The sequence below is a fragment of the Pogoniulus pusillus genome, chromosome Z, assembly GCF_015220805.1.
Source record: "Pogoniulus pusillus isolate bPogPus1 chromosome Z, bPogPus1.pri, whole genome shotgun sequence".
NCBI classification, from domain to species: Eukaryota; Metazoa; Chordata; class Aves; order Piciformes; family Lybiidae; genus Pogoniulus; species Pogoniulus pusillus.
In genome coordinates, this window is record NC_087309.1 from 77041418 (window position 1) to 77060198 (window position 18781).

The following is an 18781-nucleotide window of genomic DNA, read 5'->3' on the forward strand; positions in this document are numbered from 1 at the left end:
GAAGCAAAGAAGTACCAAGCTTTGATGGACACAGGTACTCAATGCACCCTGATACCCTCAAGCCACAGAGGGGCAGAACCTATAATAATTTCAGGACTTATAGGGGGATCACAAGAGTTGATTATGCTGCAGGCTGAGATAAGCCTCACCAAGAATGTGTGGAAGAGCACACCATAGTGACTGGTCCGGATGCACCTTGCATCCTGGGTATTGACTTTCTGTGAAATGGATATTTTAAGGACCAAAAAGGGAACAGGTGGGCTTTGGGGATAGCAGCTGTAGAGACTGCAGACAAAGAGCAGCTGTCTATCATGCCTGGCCTTTCAGATGATCCTTCTGTGATTGGCACACACAAGGTGCAGGATGGAAAATTGCCAATTGCTACTTGCATAGTACACCTCAGGCAATAACCATGTGAACAGAGACTCCCTGCTGCCCATACACCAACTGATTCACCAGCTGGAGAACCAGTGTCATCAGCAAGACTCACTCACCCTTCAGTAGCCCAATGTAGGCCTCAGTTTGCTTTCACCTGGAGAGGTGTCTGGTATCACTGGAACAGACTACCTCAAGGGTGGAAGCACAGCCCTACAATCTGCCACAGCATGAACCAGACCACACTGGAGAAGGGTGGAGCTCCTGAACATCTTCAGTTCATCAATGACATCATTCTATGGGGTGAGACAGCAGAGAAGGTCTTCAAGAAGGGTGATAAAGTCCTCAGTGTCCTGTTGGATGCTGGTTTTGCCATTAAGAGAAGCAAAGTGAAAGGGCCTGCCAGAGAAGCCCAGTTTCTGGGAGTTCAATGGCAAGATGGCCGCCACTTTATCCCTATGGATGTGGTGAATAAGGCAGCCACTATGGTGGAACCCTCTAACAAGGAGACACAATCCTTCCTGGGGTTTGTGGGTTTCTGGAAGATGCACATTCCTGGTACAGTCAAATCATGAAGCCCATCTTCGACATAATCAGAAAGAGAAATAACTTTGAGTAGGGACCTGAACAACAGGTGGCATTTGACCAAATAAAATGATGCTATGGCCTTGGAACCAGTTTGAATCAGCCTAGAGATTAAGAACATACTCTACACTGTAGCCAGTGAGAACAGTCCTAGATGGAACTTACGGCAAAAAGCTCCCAGAGAAATGCAAGGCCATCTACTCGAGTTCTGGAGCAAGGCATGCAAAGTCTCAGAGACTAACTACACCCCCCACAGAAAAAGAAATTCTAGCTGCCTATGAGTGAGTTCAACCTGCTTCTCAAATGGCTGGAATGGAATCACCACTCCTTTTAGCTCCAAGACTTCCATTCCTGATTTGGATGTTTAAAGGGAAAGGCTCAACTCCACGCCATGCCACATGGAGTAAGTGGATGGCTCTGATAATACAGAGAGTTAGAATGGGGAGCCTTGAATGCCTAGGTATTGTGGAAGTGATCGTCAACTGACCAGAGGGCACTGACTTCGGAATGCCACCAGAAGAGAAGACAGTGACTAGTGCTGAGGAAGCCTGTCTATATAATGACCTTCCTGATTACAGATGCATCTTACTGTCTTGTAGACAGTAAGCTGAGATGGAAGACTGCCATCTAGAACCCTATACACAGAGTTGCAGCAGCAAGAGACAGAGAAGGTGAATCCAGCCAATATGCTGAGGTAAAAGCCATCCAGCTGGCCCTGGACATTGCAGAACAAGAACAGTGGCCAATGCTCTACATCTACACCGACTCATGGATGGTGGCAAATGCCTTATGGGGGTGGCTGAAGGAATGGAAGCAAAATGATTGGCAGAGAAAGGGGAAGCCAGTTTGCACTGCTGATCTCTGGCAAGACATTTCTGCATGCCTGGACCAGCTGCCAGTTAAAATCCAACACATCAGTGCTCACATCCCCAGGAGCAAAACCACTGAAAAACAATAGCACAACCACCAAGCTGACTTGGCTGCCGACATCTCCCAAATAAACCTGGACTGGAAACACAAAAGTGGCCTGTTCTTAGCTCAATTGGTGCATGACTCTTCTGGCCACCAAGGAAGAGGTGCCCCATACCCATGGGCTTGTGAGAGGATTTACCCATGGATGCCACAGCACAGGTTATCCATGACTGTGATATCTGCACTGCCATAAAGCAAGCTGAGCACATGAAACCTTTGTGGCATGGGAGACAGTGTTCAAAATACAAGTATGAGGAGGCCTGGCAGATCGATTACATCACTCTGCCTCAATCTCAAAATGGCAAACAATGTGTGTTAACCATGGTGGAGGGAAGCACGGGGTGGCTGAAAACCTACCCAGTACCTTATGCCACTGCCCGTAACACCATTCTGGGCCTGCAGAGTCTCATTCTGTGGAGACACGGTACCCCAGAGAGAATTGAGTCAGATAATGTGACTCATTTCAAGAACAACCTTGTAAGGAACTGGGCAAAAGAACATGGGATTGAATGAGTTTACCACATCCCATGCTATGCACAAGCTGCAGGAAAGATTGAGCATCACAGTGGCCTGCAGAAAACCGCCCTGAAAGCTAGGGGGGGGGTGGAACTTTCAAACACTGGGAGAAACACCTAGCAGAAGCCACCTGGCTAGTGAATAGCAGGGGATCAGTCAACAGAGTTTGTCTTGCTCAATCTGCCCTATTGCCTATAGTTGAGGGAAATGGAGTTCCCATGGTCTGCGAAAGGAATCTGTTGGGGAAAATTATGTGGGTTTATCCTCCTTCTTGGGGGGACAAACCTATCAAAGGGATAGTATCTCCTGGGAGTCCTGGTTACACATACTGGGTAATGCTTGAAACTGGTACCATTCAGTGTGTTCCCCAGAGAAACCTCACTCTGGCTGAAAAGGTCTAATCTCAGAGTTAGTAACACAGCTCCATGTAATATTGTATAATAGTTGTATAATAATTGCATAATAGTTAGAAGTGGTTATAAGAGTTTTTTTCATAGTTAAATCAGTACAACAATGCATCCAACAGAATCTACACCAAACAAGCAGCAATCCAGAGGAAGTCTACATCATCACAACAAGGCGTCCAACAGAACCCACTCCACTCAAGCAGCAGTCTAGAGGAAGGCTACAACATCTCACATGCACCTGTTGCTTTTTTTCCTGATGCTCTCCAGCAGAAGACTGTTCCTGATTTCCCTCCAGAGGAAGTCTACATCACCTGCACCTGTTTTCCTGATGCCCTACAGCAAAAGACTGCTTCTGATTTTTCCCTCCAGAGGAACATACTGGTTTTCTGAGTTTACCTTAGAGAAAGGACTGTTCTGTTTCCCTGACTCTTCCTTCATATTCCTGTCCTACTCACACCTCAGCTCATTAACCTGCAACAGAGAAGCACATCACTTTGAGATACAGCTGGGGACCAATAAGTACTTAAAGAACTCTTAATACATGGACACATTTTTCCTGTCTTTTGATGAGGAGATTGTCTGCAGGAAGGTGGAAATGGTCTAACCAAGGGGTGGAATGTGAAGGGTTAACTCTCCTGTGGGGGTGGTCTTGAACCTGGCCTCAGGTCTGACTCCTGCCTGGGGTTGGGTCTGAACTTGGCCCCAGATGCAGTGGTTAGCCCACTCCCACTTCCTGTCTAGCCCCCTATAAAAACAGAGAGAAAATCCTTTTTCACTGTCTTGCCCTGCTTGTTAGTACCATCCCAGTGGTTTCTTGGTGCCGCCATTTTACCATGTTGTGCTAGTTTGAAGCTAGTGAGGATATTTTTGGTGAGAAGAATTAGACTATAGGCTGTGAAAAGGAAACAATGGTGATGACTACTTCACTCATAGGCTTGCTGAGATGTATAAAAACAAGAACACAATCACAGATAACAGAGTTGTTCTCTGGCTTTGGCTGCCTCCCTTCTCTCTCTAACCTGCTGTCTGTGTAACTAATCTGTTTGCATTCTAACTCCCTGGCCGATTCTCCAGACTCACCTTGGACATAAGGCAAAATCTAGGATAAGGTAAAGGGATGAAAAGGGGGTGGAAGGGTGGTTTTGGAGCCCCTCCTGGGGACTCTGGTTTCTGGGAGGAGTGCTGTGTTTCTGTATTACTTTTTAACTTGTATATTTCTGTATACAGCTGTATATATTGTAAATACCTGCTTGTATATTGTGCTAAGCTGTAAATATAAAGTGTCGTTCTAATTTCCAGCTGTCTGGGTGAGTCTAGTCTAGTGGGGAGGTGCATAACACCCAAGAAAAGACTGGATGAGGCACTTAGTGCCATGGTCTAGTTGACTGGATAGGGCTGGGGGATAAGTTGGACTGGATGATCTTCGAGGTCTCTTCCAACCTGGTTGATTGTATGATTCTAAACTGTCACAGCAATCTAGAATAATACTCTAAAAAAAACACTGGAGGAGTTAGAAAAGATTGTTATCAGTTTTACATCAGACAGTGTACATACATACATTTTTGGCTTATCTACATGTATACGGTAACACCAGTATAGATCACTGGCTATAAATGTAAAACATCATTCTTATTTCCAGCTCAGCTGAGTCTGGTCTAAGTGATTTCATAAGAGTAGTGGGGCAGGTAACACCCAAACCACCACACATGTGGTCATCCTTCCAAATGGTGGACAAATCCTGGAAATCTACCTCCATCCATTACCACCAATCTGGTTGTACTTATATTTTTGTATCTTGGGTTTTTTTTCCCCCTTCCTCAATTCCTCTTTGTAACGCTCCTACCTTACATACCTTCTATTTATTGTTAAAGTTGTGGGTTTTTTTAAACTTCCAAATTGAAGTGAGACTATTTGAGTGTTTTACTTTTTTTGTCTCTTCATCTAATTCCTTTCTTTTCCAAAAGAGGGGAGAGGGGAAGGCATGCTATTATTGTATTGGTTCTGTTAACTATATTTTGAGTCTCTGGGAAATGTAAATGATAACCAAGGCAACTAAAAAGGTGAATTAATGGTTGCTGGCGTCTCTAATAGAAGCTGGACAAATTAATATGACAAGGCATAGCGATGCCATAACATGTCTTGACTTTTCTGGTAACTAAATGAAGAAAAATCTTAGTTCGTTGGGTAGGTAACAAGAGGAGGTAACTGTGTACTTAGGAGAAGAGGGTTGGTAACTGAACAACTCATAAAAGCAGTGAAATGAAGAGGATGTAAAACTACTAAACCTTGAGTAAAACAGAAGTAGCAATACTTCAGTCTTGTCCTGGGTAGACAACTTCTGTTTTGAAATAATGAAAGGAGTCATATGAGAGATGTTTGACCTCAATATCCTTAAGACATTTCCTTTGCAAGTTCAGGAAAGAAAATTGTGAATTAGAGAGGAATACAGATAATTTGTCAATTGTATCTGCTTTTTAAATGGAGCAAATTTGTTTTGTAATTCTTTAACTTGCATTGTCTCAAAATGTAAGCGAAATAAATTAAACCTTGAAAGCTTCAAGGTTGAGTTTCTGTAGACAGAAGGTTTGGGCTTAGCTTTTTGGGTTGGTTTGTGGTTTTTAATTTCCTCCAGATTCCCTAGATAGTCATTATTATTTAGGTACTATCACAATATGAACAATGCAGTCAAGGTGGCATGCAACTGAGTTGTTAGAAGGTGAGCACACTGGCTTTGAAGATTAATTGGCTCTAAGTTCCTCTGTAGACTCCCATAATAACTTCTGAGTTTTGGTGATCAGTTCCATTTCATAATTAAAAACAGATGGTAACTTGCAAAAGCCCAAGGCAGAAATCCTTCTTCCACAAGTGGGACATACTTTCTTTCCCAGAGGGAGATAAGACATTTCTTTTGGGAAGGCTGGGAAATGTTTTATACCACTATTACATTTTAATCACAGTTACCTATAAACTTCCGTTCACTTTTATCAGTTCAGGAAAGCTAGCATCTCTGCCTAGAAATATCAGAGAAGCAGCACATACCAGTTTTGCTCTTAGTGAATATGTTTATGCAAACATGTGCTCTGCTATGCGAAAACAATATAAAATGCAGTGATATTATTCTAACAGTGAGAATCAATTTACTCAGCCCTAATGTCTTTTTGTTTTATAAACATGGTCAATAGTGCAGCATGTCCTTTGAGATTAAGATGTGTCTTCCACCAGTCACAAATTCTTACTTTATTGAGCAAAATATTTGAGCAACTGCAACTTATCATGACTGATTCTAACTTAGTTTAAAAGTAAACAGGCAGATTTTATATAGGGATGTTAGAGAATTAAAGGAAAACCTAGAACAGGGATATAGAGGCTTTGCAGCCATAAAGGAATTTATCTGTGACTTAACCGTAATTAGTTCCTCACTGTGAAGTATCTGTGTTAATGTAGAGGAGTGTATGTTTTTGCCCATCAGATACTTGCTAGAATTTTAGAGGGGAGAGTTGTGTTACAGCAGAGGGAAACTTCTCAGAAAGCTGTCTAGTAATTTTTCCTAGCAAACAGAGTAATGGAATGAAGTTCTGTGCTTCCATAGGTTACTAGGTGCAGATACTTTGAAGTGCTCTGCAGGAAGAAACACCAGTGCTCTTGCCTCTACTCCCTTCAGGAAGCACTCTTTATCGAGCCAGTGACTGGCAGCAGTCTGTTAAATGCTGGCTTCCTGGGCCCCTCTGCAAAGCACCAGGGACTGTCTGGGAGTGAGTTTGCGTGGCTCTGGAAACCCACTACAGTGGTCTGGTTTCATCCAGATTTCAGCAGACACCACCAAACCTAAAGCTAACTTAAGAACAAGGCTGGACATGTAATGGAGGTGGAACCAGTGTAGTTCTTAGAAGAAGACATTCAAAAAGTTTAGTCATAGGGACTGATGTCTGGGTTTGGCTGCCCATTCTTTAGATGAGACTGCCTCTGTGCATCAGATGGAGTGTACACATATACAGTGGTGCAGTGGGGCTTTCTGCTTGGCTTCTGGCTCAAAATCTGAGGATGTCTCTGGCGTAGTAAAATGTGGGACTGTTATTCTGTGTGAGGCACAGGCTTTGACTTGAATGCCCAACAGCGTTCTAGAAAGCTTGTGAAGACTGCAGTAGCTTGTGTAGCCAGTATCTTTACTGGCTTGTTCTCATCCATGTATTGATTAGAAGTCCAATTAAGATGCACCAAGTGATTCTAGATGTAGAATCCAGTTATGGAATCTGTGAAAGCAGGTCAGATAGACCTGGAGGCACTATAAGCCAGTGAATTAATTGTCAAAATGAAACTTGTAAAGGATGTTGAGACCTGTATTAACCTTTTATGACTTGATGCTAGTACCTTGCAGTGGTACCATGGTTTTCTATATACCTGCACTGGTACAGCTTAATATCAAACCTGCTGGAGTCAGCACAAAGGCAGAGAACAAGCAAATTTACAGCAAGCATGAAGAGGAGGCTATAAAACAAACTGTGTTACTCAGCTCGTTTGAAGGATATGAGTCACAAGCCTTTGACATATAGAACAGTCCCTGGAGGCTACCTAAAGCAGAGGGACCTTTCCAGGAATCCAAGCATTTCTGATCTTCCAGGTCATCTTGTGTGTGCTAGTTTGACATCTTACTTGTTCTTGCTGTAAAATTCTCTCATGCCTTACATTCCTGCTGCTAAAAGTAAGCAGCAGGAGAAGATGGCTGAGCACTGTGCTCACCAGTTATGGCAGCACCTAAAAGGAGGTCTCATGGTACTGAGGTTGTTGCCCAAAACTGAGAAGTTAGTTACAGGAGAAATTGTAATGGCCTACTGAAGTGAACCTGCATAAGATTTTTAGGCATAATAAATGAGATGTGCAACATGACAGGGCACACTAAAATCCCATACACAAGAGGTACAAATGCTTCTGGAACAAAGCTTTCAGTGCTACACACAGTCTCTCCTCACTCACCTATTCCTTAAGTAAGGGCTGCAAAGTCATTTAGGGTGGCAGTACTTAAACATCATCACACAGCAATCTGGAAAATTCTGCCACTGTGCTAATCACCTTTCAGTTTTAAGGAGGGGGAAGTTATTTATTTTTAACCTGTTAAATTTTTCTGGCCTCAGTTTCAAAATTTGCAAGCACTAGATGTGTGACCTGTAAAACAGAGATACATTTTATCTCATGCTATTATAAGGTCTATAATAGCATCATAAAATAAATGTCACTACAACTAACCTGTGATCTCATGCAGTTAACTATTTACAAATGTGACATCTCTGAGTTACATAAAGGTGCATGTTTATCAATGTATTAATTTCATGCAGTCTAAACTTTCAGGATATGAAATTGCACAAACTGGAATGATTGCAGATACAAGCTCAAGATGAAGAGGTTTTTTCCATTTTACAGAGGTATTCTGTTAGGCATCTCAAAAGAAATAATCTTTAGGAATTAAATATTTATTTTTAAATATAAAGGAATATGCATGATCAATGCTGCTGATGACTAGTAAGTTTCACAGAGATTGCATGCTTTCGAAATGCCAACAGTAATAGGAAGTTGAACAGCCATAGAACATACCTATGTGACACAGTCACAGTCTGGTTTAGACTACAAAGTGGGCAGCACAGTGTTATGAGTTGGCATTGCTGAAAATGCCTACTCTAAGTACTTTAATGCATTTGTGATGACTGATAAATTAAGGATCAGCAAGCACTTTCGCTGTTTCACAGGGCAGATGATCTGCATGAAAAGCAGAGCAGATAACCATGTGTTTGGTGCAGCATTTCAGCCTTTTCACAGCCAAGGTTATGGCTTCACTGGCTCAATACACTGTGTGATGGTTGTCCCAGTGCCAAGCTATGCTGAGTGCCTGAAGGTGCTGGGTTTTGCTTCCACAGCTGCTCATGGCTGGGGAAGTAGGCATAGCGAGTCTCTGCAATGCTCCAGCTGACACCCTCCCAGCAAAAGCCACAAACGTCTACTTGGAAACACCTGCAAACAAATTCCAGGTGATGCCTAAGACCATGAGCCCAGTAACTGGAAATCAAGAGAAATGCCAGCACTGCATCACCATCTAGGTTTCTGTTCATCATCACAGTGCTGCAGAGGTACAGACCTTAGACTGAAAAACTTTTCTGCCATTTATTCAGTTGGAAGAGGAGGATGAGAGAATATGCTTGTGTGTCCTTTTGACCAGCCTCTGTAAAATAGTGAATTGTATTTAAACTTTAGGAATTCCATTTTAATACCCCTACAAAAATACTATTTTTTAATTATTAAAATTATCTCTCTTCCTTCTAGTGTGTAATTCTTATATTTAATAGTACTTCATTTCAATAGGTGCTTTCAGGGAGAAAACATTACAGTGCAAATAATATCCCAAACAGTACTCTCATTATTGTCTAGGCAGCTCAGTGAGAGGTCCAAGAACTCATTAAAATAAACTTTGCATGCAATTTGCATTACAATAATGCAGATGAAATCTCTTGAAAAGTAGAGATGGTACAGAAGTCAAATGTATTTCCAGAAATTTGCCAGACTATTTAGGTAGTGGTATGTTAATCCCATTATTTTTCATCATTAGAATTTTAAATCATGAATGAGTTTTTTTTTCGCTACAGGAAGACAACATAACCTAGAGTGTACTTTCTGAATCATTTTTAGTATCAGTGCAGTACAATACAATATAGGGGATAATATGATTATCTTTGGAGTCTCTAAGACATTTCTAGACAGAAATACTGCTTTCATAACAGGAAAAAGTTTGCCATACTGAGCAGTCTTCTCACAGTATGTCCTTCAACTGAAAGGAAATTGGTTGTTTTTTAAGTACATTTCCTGTTCACATTTCCTATTCGCTTCAGTATCTCTTTTTCATCTCTGTTGACAATTTTCATCACTCCATCCAGACTGCTGACTGGGCTGAGAAAGGAGTCATCTTAGAAGTCTCCCTCAAAGGCAAAAGTCAACATGCGCTTATGTATCCTCCTTTTTGCCTCTGTTCTTTCTGCCTGGGCAGGTAAAACACTTGCTGGAAATAGTCTTAAGAGCAGCAGTATCTTTTCCTCATAAGAAGGATGTGATACTGTTAAAGAACAAATACAGCATATGTAATGAATGCAAAGCAACGTTGCAAAGAACAGAATGTATTTTCAAATAATTGAATGCTTTGAGAAGAATGGAAGCTGAGCAGCTACCAGTAACTGTTTCAAATGAAACTTTAAATTTTGTGTTTCTCAGTGCAGGTGATGGAAATACGACATTTTAGTGGTGGTTTTATTCTCTAGGTGTCCTGTTACACTGATATGTCTTGAATATACTTAGTTCACATTTAGTTTCAGTCATTTAAATGTGCATACAGAGAGTGAGTGGGTTTTACTTCATTTCAATTTAGATACTGCCAACAACGTTTGTTTGAATTTTTTTTTAATCCTTTTCTTGTTTGAAAATAAGACTTTTTTAAATGTATTCTTTTCCAAGGGAGGAGAGGTAGTTAATATTTTGGGTATTGAATTGTGGCCGTTTGAGCTGATCCTCTAGCTCAGATATAGGGGAGAAATGAACATTCCAGGGATAGGCCACATAAATGGCAACAATAGATAAATTAATATAATTTCATTGGAGCATCAAGAGCTTAATGTCTAGAAGCACAGCTTGTTCTCCCCTTCTCCTGCTGGCTTCGGCTGCTGCAGCTTCGCCTATCTTCCCCGGCTGCTGTTTTGGCTACTGCTGCTTTGGCTACTGCTGCTTCTGCTGCTTCACCGCCGCTTGACCCCTCCCCCATCTCCCTTAAGGTTATTGTATTGGTTTTTTCCCTTCCTTCCTTCTCTAGTTATTATCTCTCTTTACATTGTTATATTTATACTATAAGAAAATACAATTTCATCTTTCCCTGACTTTCAAAAAAGAAGGGGGGTTTGTGTTGTGAATTTTCTTCCCTGGGGAGGGATCAGCCCAAACCCGGGACATGAATTTAAGTGATTTTCATCTTATTTTTTTGATGTTGACAGACTTCAAAATATCTGGATCCTTTTCAAGGCTAATTTGAGAATAGCTACACTAAAAGGAACCTGTTGGTTAAAGCAGGCCTGTCAGTAACTATGCTTCTGCTCTCCAAGTGTTGCAGGTGGAGAACTCTTCGACTTCTTAGCTGAGAAAGAATCTCTCACGGAGGAGGAAGCCACAGAATTTCTCAAACAGATACTTAATGGTGTTCAGTATCTCCACTCTCTGCAGATTGCCCACTTTGATCTTAAGGTGTGTTGAGCAGATAAAATATTGAACAACAGTAACAGCATCCATTGAAGTCCTTTGTAACACCAGCCTCAAGCCTGTCATTGTGCAGATTTTGGCTGTAGTTTTGGTTTGCTCATTTACGTAGACGAGGAAAAGCTCAATCATTGAAAAGAAATTACTGAAGATGCTTCTCATCTGTTTTTAATGTAAGAATATTAATGCAAAATAGCAACTTCCAAAAAAAGAGAAATTATTCTAAGGAAGCAGTCTTGAAATAAAAATTATGTTTATGCTTTTATGGAATGTGAGTGGAATCTGGATGAAACGTTCTGAACAGGTCCTTTTTCTCTCTTTTTTTTTTCTTTTTATTGCATACGCTTCACATGAAGTACTAAATGGAAATAGGACAGAATTAAGCACAAAGATTCTTGTGGAGAAAACAGATGATTCCCTTTTTTTGCCTTTGGAGCCTTTTTGGGTTTTTTTTTTTTTTTTACAGAAACTATTAATTGTAACCTTTTGATAAGGAAGAAAAAGCTTTTCTATATAAACTCAGTTATTGATTCTTTTAATGTTTCAATTTCAGAATGTTCTCTGTTAAGAGTTTTTTCAGAGATGGGCAACTGAACATTCTCTGAAATCTGCTGAAGTCAGCAGCTGTGTGCACAGTAGAAAAATAGAAGCCTGATACTTAAGTTGCAGTGCAGTTCTGAAAGGGGTGCTGTGGTCTAGGGATGAGGTAGGGAAGAGAATGTTTTTAGGGTAAGCATATACCTTTTCCAGTCTCATCCATGTTATTTACAATTCAATCTTTGTGTGACAGTCAGCAAGAGAAAAGAATTGTGAATCTAATCAGAAATAAATTTCTTACAATATGAAGTGTAAAATTGTAGCAAACAAAAAAAAAATGCATCTGTAACGCCACATATAAAAAATATGTGAATTAAAGTTTGCAGAGAAAAAAAGTTATGCAACAGACATGTAGGGAGAGACAGAAGACAATTACATTTACATATATCAGCACTTGTAGTTGGGGAAGAGGGACATAAGAAGGGTGGTGATGAAGAGCTGTCCTCAATGACTCCAGAGGCCCCCAACAATGTAATGTAGCTTCAGGAACTGACTCTTAAGAACAGATCAGGTTATTGACACTATGGGATGAAGTAGCCAGTTCTGTGTGCTAGTAAATGAGATCCTTAAAATCTTGGAGCCAGACCATCCCAAAAGTAATTTTTAGAGACCCAAAGGCAATGAGATACACCTCCCTGATTGTTTGTCTAGCGTGAAAGAAACCTATTTCACAGAGTAATGTTAACCAAGGCCAAATAGTAGTTTATACGACTTTGTTTCTTGCAAGTTCCCAGTACTGCTGTAGTGTAGAGGTTGTCATCTCTACTGAACACGTCACTTAGGTTCAGTTCTCATGACAACTGCAACTCTTGTATTTACAAGAGGTACAATGGACATCATAGCATTCTGTCATCAATGTGAAGTCCAGATTTACTGCAGTTAGACAGGATTTTTCTGCTGAGGACACATTTCTAGAGGCTGACAGAGTTGAAAAGAAGTGTTCGGTGCTGAAAAGTGTCAGATATTTGTACCTATGGATAATCTCTTTCTTCTCCTTTCTCCTTCTCAAAGCCTGAAAACATAATGTTATTGGACAGAAACGTACCGAAGCCTCGGATCAAGATTATTGACTTCGGTTTAGCACACAAAATTGACTTTGGAAATGACTTCAAAAATATCTTTGGAACGCCAGAGTTTGTTGGTGAGAAAACTGCTGTTTCTTCTATTCTTTCTCAGTCTGTGAAACGGTATGTGTAGCATAGCTTGGTTTGGCTGAGTTACAGATTATGTAATTTCACTGTAATATATGACATTTTGAGATTTAAATAAGCACTTTGTAGCATTCAATTTCAACTTAGACTTGAATTAGGGTGTTCTTGTCTCTCAGTGTCTTAGTGTGTTATCTCTGATATATAGAAGTTCAGATTGACATACGTCTGTTCTCTGACCAGCTACTGATCTTTGTTGCTCTCTCCTTTAGCTCCTGAAATAGTGAATTATGAGCCTCTTGGTCTTGAAGCAGATATGTGGTAAGTTGCTGGATCTTACTTGAAATAAATCTCTCATTATGATTCTTACAGTCTAACCTTTTTTTTTTTTTCTCTCTCTCCTCCCATCTATTTCTCTCCCCTATCCCTCTTTTTTTTTTCCCCTCTTCCCTTTTCCTTCACTCCAGGAGCATTGGTGTAATAACTTATATTCTGTAAGTACCAAAATCGATGAGTGGTTCTTTCAAATGCTGGCTTTTTAATTCTGATTCTATCCTCTGGGGTTTTGGTGGACTCCATATACCTCATGATTCAAGTTGAATGATCATTAAAGCAGTCATATAATTATTGAAAGAATGGCTATTAATCAGCATTGAGATAGCATGGGAATCAGTAGGTGGTTTTCCAGAGTGGCTTTATCTCAATCAATATTCTCAGAAATTACAGCAAAGCTTTGTGCCCTGCTAGATCACGTCTTCCTGAAAGTACATTTGCAGTCTTGAAGCACAAAAGAAAAATGTTTGCTGTCTTCTCTTACTTGGTCTCAGAGGACTGAAAAAACAATGTTAGAACATGTAATGAGAGCAATGTTGCATTTTTCTTGCAGTCTAAGTGGTGCATCACCATTTCTTGGAGAAACCAAACAGGAAACATTAGCAAATGTGTCTGCTGTGAATTATGAGTTTGAAGAAGAGTTCTTCAGTAATACCAGTGCCCTAGCTAAAGATTTTATACGAAGACTTCTAGTCAAGGATCCAAAGTGAGTTGTTTCTCCCATGTTTGCACTGTTGTAGCATATGTCTCTGGTATTTCAAATTATGTGGCAATTTGAGATGTTAGATTAATAAATGTGTAGCATTATGTATTTTTTATTGTCTGAAACAGTTCTATCTTTTATTCTATTAAAGGAAGAGAATGACTATTCAAGATAGTTTGCTGCATCCTTGGATCAAGGTTAGCATGTAATTCATTCTCTATTGTCCTGTTTTAAATCATTCTTCATTTCGTACTTCATTTTCATTTTTCAAGTTCCTTCACAAGGAAAACTGGTGTAATTATTTAATATAACTTTATGTTTTGGAAAGTTGACTGTGTGAAAAGTAATACATGCAGAATTGGACTTCATTAACACACCTTCTGTGTAAGTTAGCAAAATAAGCTGCTGTTGAGATTAAAATCATGCTCAGGCAGAGAAGCTAACCTTCAGGGAGCATTGCACTGACAGAGATACATTCTCAGAATCCTTTCCAGTCTCCTGTCACATTTTTAACTCTGCTCCTTATTTGGACTGGAAGAAAGGGGTCATCCCTCTGCTGTCCTTCCTCTTTAGACAGAAGAAAGCAGTCCACTTCCTCTGTCACTGTTCCACTGTGGTTTGTGTCAAGGTGTTGTGCTTCTAGTATGAAAGGGAGAAATTGAGACCTATCGGAATTCATCTGTGACGCAGACACTCCAGATCAAAGTTCAGCATCCTAAGGCAAAAATTTCTATACAAATAACACTGACCTAGCGATCTGACTGTGCTTTGTCTACATTTTGGTGGGGTAATCTTAAAAAATTGAAACATGCTGAATGTATTTAAATGATCTTTTAAACCATTGAAGCCAGCATTGTCCAGGTTTGGTTCTCAGGTACCAGGTCTCCATAAGATATGTTGTTTTGTACTCTGTTTCATTCCCTTATATTCTAACTTTTCAAGCACTCTTCCCTGACCCAAGTAGTCATATTCTCTTTTCCCCCTTCCCCTCACAGCCTTTACTTAGCATTTCTCCATAAAATTTACTTCAATTAATAATTGAATAATTAATAATAATTAATAATCAATAATATAGAATTTAGTGTAAGTCCTCTAGTAACTGATGTTTAGTGTTAGCCTGTGAGAAAGTTTAAAGGACTCAGCCTTAAAAATTGCTGCACATCTGTGCACAACTTTGAATGTTGTTTTGGGGGATCCCAGCAATATCCAGCTGATTACACTGAGACTGAGACAAAATTTAACTGAATTTAAAATTAGCCAGAAAATCTTTCCAGAAGAGAAGATTTACCTAGAATATGATAACCAATGCCTCCATCACAGAGGGAGGTGAAGGATAAGGCTCAATGTTGTGTTGGCAGTTGTTTTTTTATTTTCAAAATGGATAAAACAAATTTTATTATTGAATGACATATTCTTGCACCTGGATTTCCTTTAGGGTATTTTCTCAAGAAATTCCATCTGTGTGGCCCACTAGGCTGTGGATGTTAAAATGATGTGCTTACAATTTCATTTTTACTACAGTATGACTACAGTGTTATAATGTAAATATAAATGTAAGTCATTACTGAAGGATAGCCTTACAGAAAGTGCTTTATGAAAGTTCTGGCTGCAGTTGTGGAATATATTACAACAGATTTGCTTTCCTTTTTTGCATAGCCTAAAGACAGCCAACAAGCACTTAGCAGAAAAGCTTCTGCAGTGAATATGGAGAAATTCAAGAAGTTTGCAGCACGACGAAAATGGAAAGTAAGTCACTCAAATATTGCTGAAGTACAAGTGTAGTAGTGTTACTTGCTCCAAGGAAATATCAGTGCCTTTAAGAGTGGACAAAAGGAAGGAGACTGGTTCCTCTGTCGTTTGTCTGGTGAATGGTGAGCAATTGCATTGTGCATGATTCATTTGTATGTTTTTTTAGTGGCATTATTGTAATTATTAATTTTATTTAATTTGAATTATTAAATTGTTTTAATCCTAACCTATGAGTCTACTTACCTCTACTGCTCCTGTTCTCTCCCCCATTCCCTGGAGTAGGGGAGGGGGAATGAGCGGTTGGGTGGTGTTTGGCTGACAGCTAGATCTAAAGCACAACACTTCTGCAAAGGATATTTTGGTCTGACTGCCAGCCTGTTTAGAATGTTTGCACCATTTAATCTTTCCAGAAGTGAGGCAAGGTGTCATTTGAAAGCACTGACCTGTTCAAGGAGCAGTTAGTCAAGACAGTTATCCTCCTCCTTCAGTGTGAACACTGTGGAATTCATGCCGCTGTTAAGGAAGGGCAGGACTTTTATGTGAGAAATCTGTTTACCTTGAGGAGGGGTAAAATATGAGACAGTAGAGGTGGCTATTATGAGAAAAGCATTTTTATTCATTCTCAAAGAGGCCAAGAAATAGGATGATTTTGGAAAGGCACAGAATACTGAGGTGTATGCAGCAAGAAGTTTTTGTGCAGTTTAGTGTCTGTGATAGGTGAATGTCTATGATATTTACAATTTCTAAGTACTGGTGTACTGCATTAGAATAAGATTTTGAATCTAGGAGTATCTTAAACTCTTTTCTAATATGATGTTTAAAAGGAGTGCTGTCAACATTTTACACTCAATTGTTATGTATGCTTTAAAATAAGTACCCATAAATGTTTTTAGTATGAACAAGAGGATCACAGAATTATAGAATGTCAGGTGCTGGAAGGGACCTCAAAAGATCACGTAGTCCAACCTCCCTGCCAGAGTAGGATCACCTGTACCAGATCACTCAGGAACTTGTCCAGGTGGGTTTTGAATATCTCCAGAGAGAGAGAGACTCCATAACTCCCCTGGGCAGCCTGTTCCAGTGTAAGCACAAATATTTTTTCACTTTGTATTTGAACAACGGGGTGAAATATTATCCATACAAAAATACCCTATAGCTCTGTTTAGTGCATATGGATCATCTCTGTGTCTTATTAAAAGGAATTGAAAGTTGAGATATAATACAAAAAGGAGATTGAGGGTGTTAAGTCAAACTCCTGTTTGTTTTGCTAATGCAACAGTACCCCTTTGAAATTTCTGCAGTAGCATCATCACAAGTATTCTGGTTTGATTTTTGTTTTCTCATACAGCTTTTTTCTTCTTATTTCCTTTAAAAAAGCAATCAGTGCGCTTAATATCCCTGTGCCAAAGATTATCAAGATCCTTCTTATCCAGAAGTAATATGAGTGTGGCTAGGAGTGATGATACTTTGGTAAGTGTGCATGTACATGCTTAGAATGCTTTACTGCATCTGAAATGTAACATTTTGTGAAATAATTCCAACAGTAATTTTATGCCATTAAAACTGTACATTATTCATCTCATATGTAGGAATAAATAGATTTTAAGTCTGCAGAGGTCAGTTATACATGCACTGATCTTCATGATACAAACCTTGGGATTTAATTTATTCATTACCGTGGTGAGGCTGACAGTGCCAAAAGTGCATCTGTCTTGGTTTTGAAACTCAGGAGATTATTCTGAACTGTAGCAATCATAATGTGAGTAAGTTGCATCTGATTTTTTTATGGCACTGCATAGAGTAAAGTAATACTGAATTTCTTTTACTGAATAGTCAGATTCATTAAGAGCATCATAGTGAGTGCTAGACAACAGTTACTGCAACAGCTATTTGAGGAGGAAATTTTAAAGTTGGCCAGAATTCAGTTTGTGGTACTGTGTATATCTACTAGATTTAAATAGTCAGGAGAAATTGCTGTATGCTTTGTAATTACAAATGCTTGTAAATCCAAAAGCATTATTTGTTAGCTAACTCTCCAGGTTTTAATTCATGCTTCACAAATTCCCTGTGATCAGCAATGCATGTAAGTCAGTGTGTTTAGAGCTGGCATCTTTTCTCTGCATTAGTAGGATCAAACATCAGAATTTTTGCAAAGCCATTTTAATGCATATTGTCTTCCCAGTGTCCCTCCTGTGCAACTCTGCACTCTTGTTTCTACTTTTTTTCCTCTTATCTTTCTGTTAGCATGCTCTTTGTTCTCTTTGTCCTGCCCTCCTTGCCCTGCCTCCCTCACTTGAGCTATTAGTTTGCCTTTCAACAGCAGATCGACTTTTCACCTGTGCTGTAGCAGAAAAGATTTTAGCCTAGTTTTGTAAAAAATCTGGAACCACAGAAGAGGGGATGCAAGAGTGATCCAGATATTGCTCAGTGAATTGCAGGTCTTTGAGATTTTAATGCATGGAGAAAAATAAAGTTACACAAGCAGAAGTATCCAGGCCTATTACCGAGTCCTAGATTTTAACCGGTCCATTTGAATAGATGAAAGCTTGATCTCCAGTACCTCCCCTCTGTCATACTCCTGAATAGTGCAAAACTTAATACTGCAGTTAGTGTACTTCTTGGCTTTTTAATGTTCATATACATGCGTAGAATTAGTTTCATTTAATTTCATTTCACTTGAAAGACTTAGGAGGAAAAAGAAAATGCACTTGATGGAAGAAATTTGTATGGATTCTTATAGTGTAACTGTTCATGCATGAATGAAGAGGAGAAGTACATTGTATTAGAATAATTGTGAACATTTTGGTATGAGTTTTCAAATAAAAATTAGCCATATGCTTTTACAAAGGATTGCATCTTAGAACTGAAACATTCTAAAAGACTTACTTTGCTTTTAATTTTTTTTTCACAGATGTCATGGTGGCTGTTGAGATAGGAAGTTTTTCCTGGTAGATAACATTTCTTTTTCTTTCTCATTTAATTACAAGGATGAGGAAGATTCTTTTGTGATGAAAGCTATTATTCATGCCATCAATGATGACAATGTCCCTGGATTACAGCATCTTCTGGGATCTCTGACAAATTACGATGTCAATCAACCCAACAAGGTAGTGTGGGTC

At 39.5% G+C, this 18781-nt stretch overlaps 1 protein-coding gene across 1 annotated transcript in view; it reads left to right on the forward strand.

Annotated features, from left to right (window-relative positions):
* Positions 1-18781, forward strand: part of DAPK1 (death associated protein kinase 1) — a 134639-nt gene that overhangs the window by 73435 nt on the left and 42423 nt on the right. The window contains exons 4-12 of the mRNA XM_064140904.1: positions 10982-11120; positions 12741-12870; positions 13150-13198; positions 13345-13371; positions 13764-13916; positions 14065-14110; positions 15570-15659; positions 17040-17132; positions 18650-18769. Of these exons, the coding sequence (XP_063996974.1) occupies positions 10982-11120; positions 12741-12870; positions 13150-13198; positions 13345-13371; positions 13764-13916; positions 14065-14110; positions 15570-15659; positions 17040-17132; positions 18650-18769 (847 nt within the window). The remainder of the gene's footprint in view (positions 1-10981; positions 11121-12740; positions 12871-13149; positions 13199-13344; positions 13372-13763; positions 13917-14064; positions 14111-15569; positions 15660-17039; positions 17133-18649; positions 18770-18781) is intronic.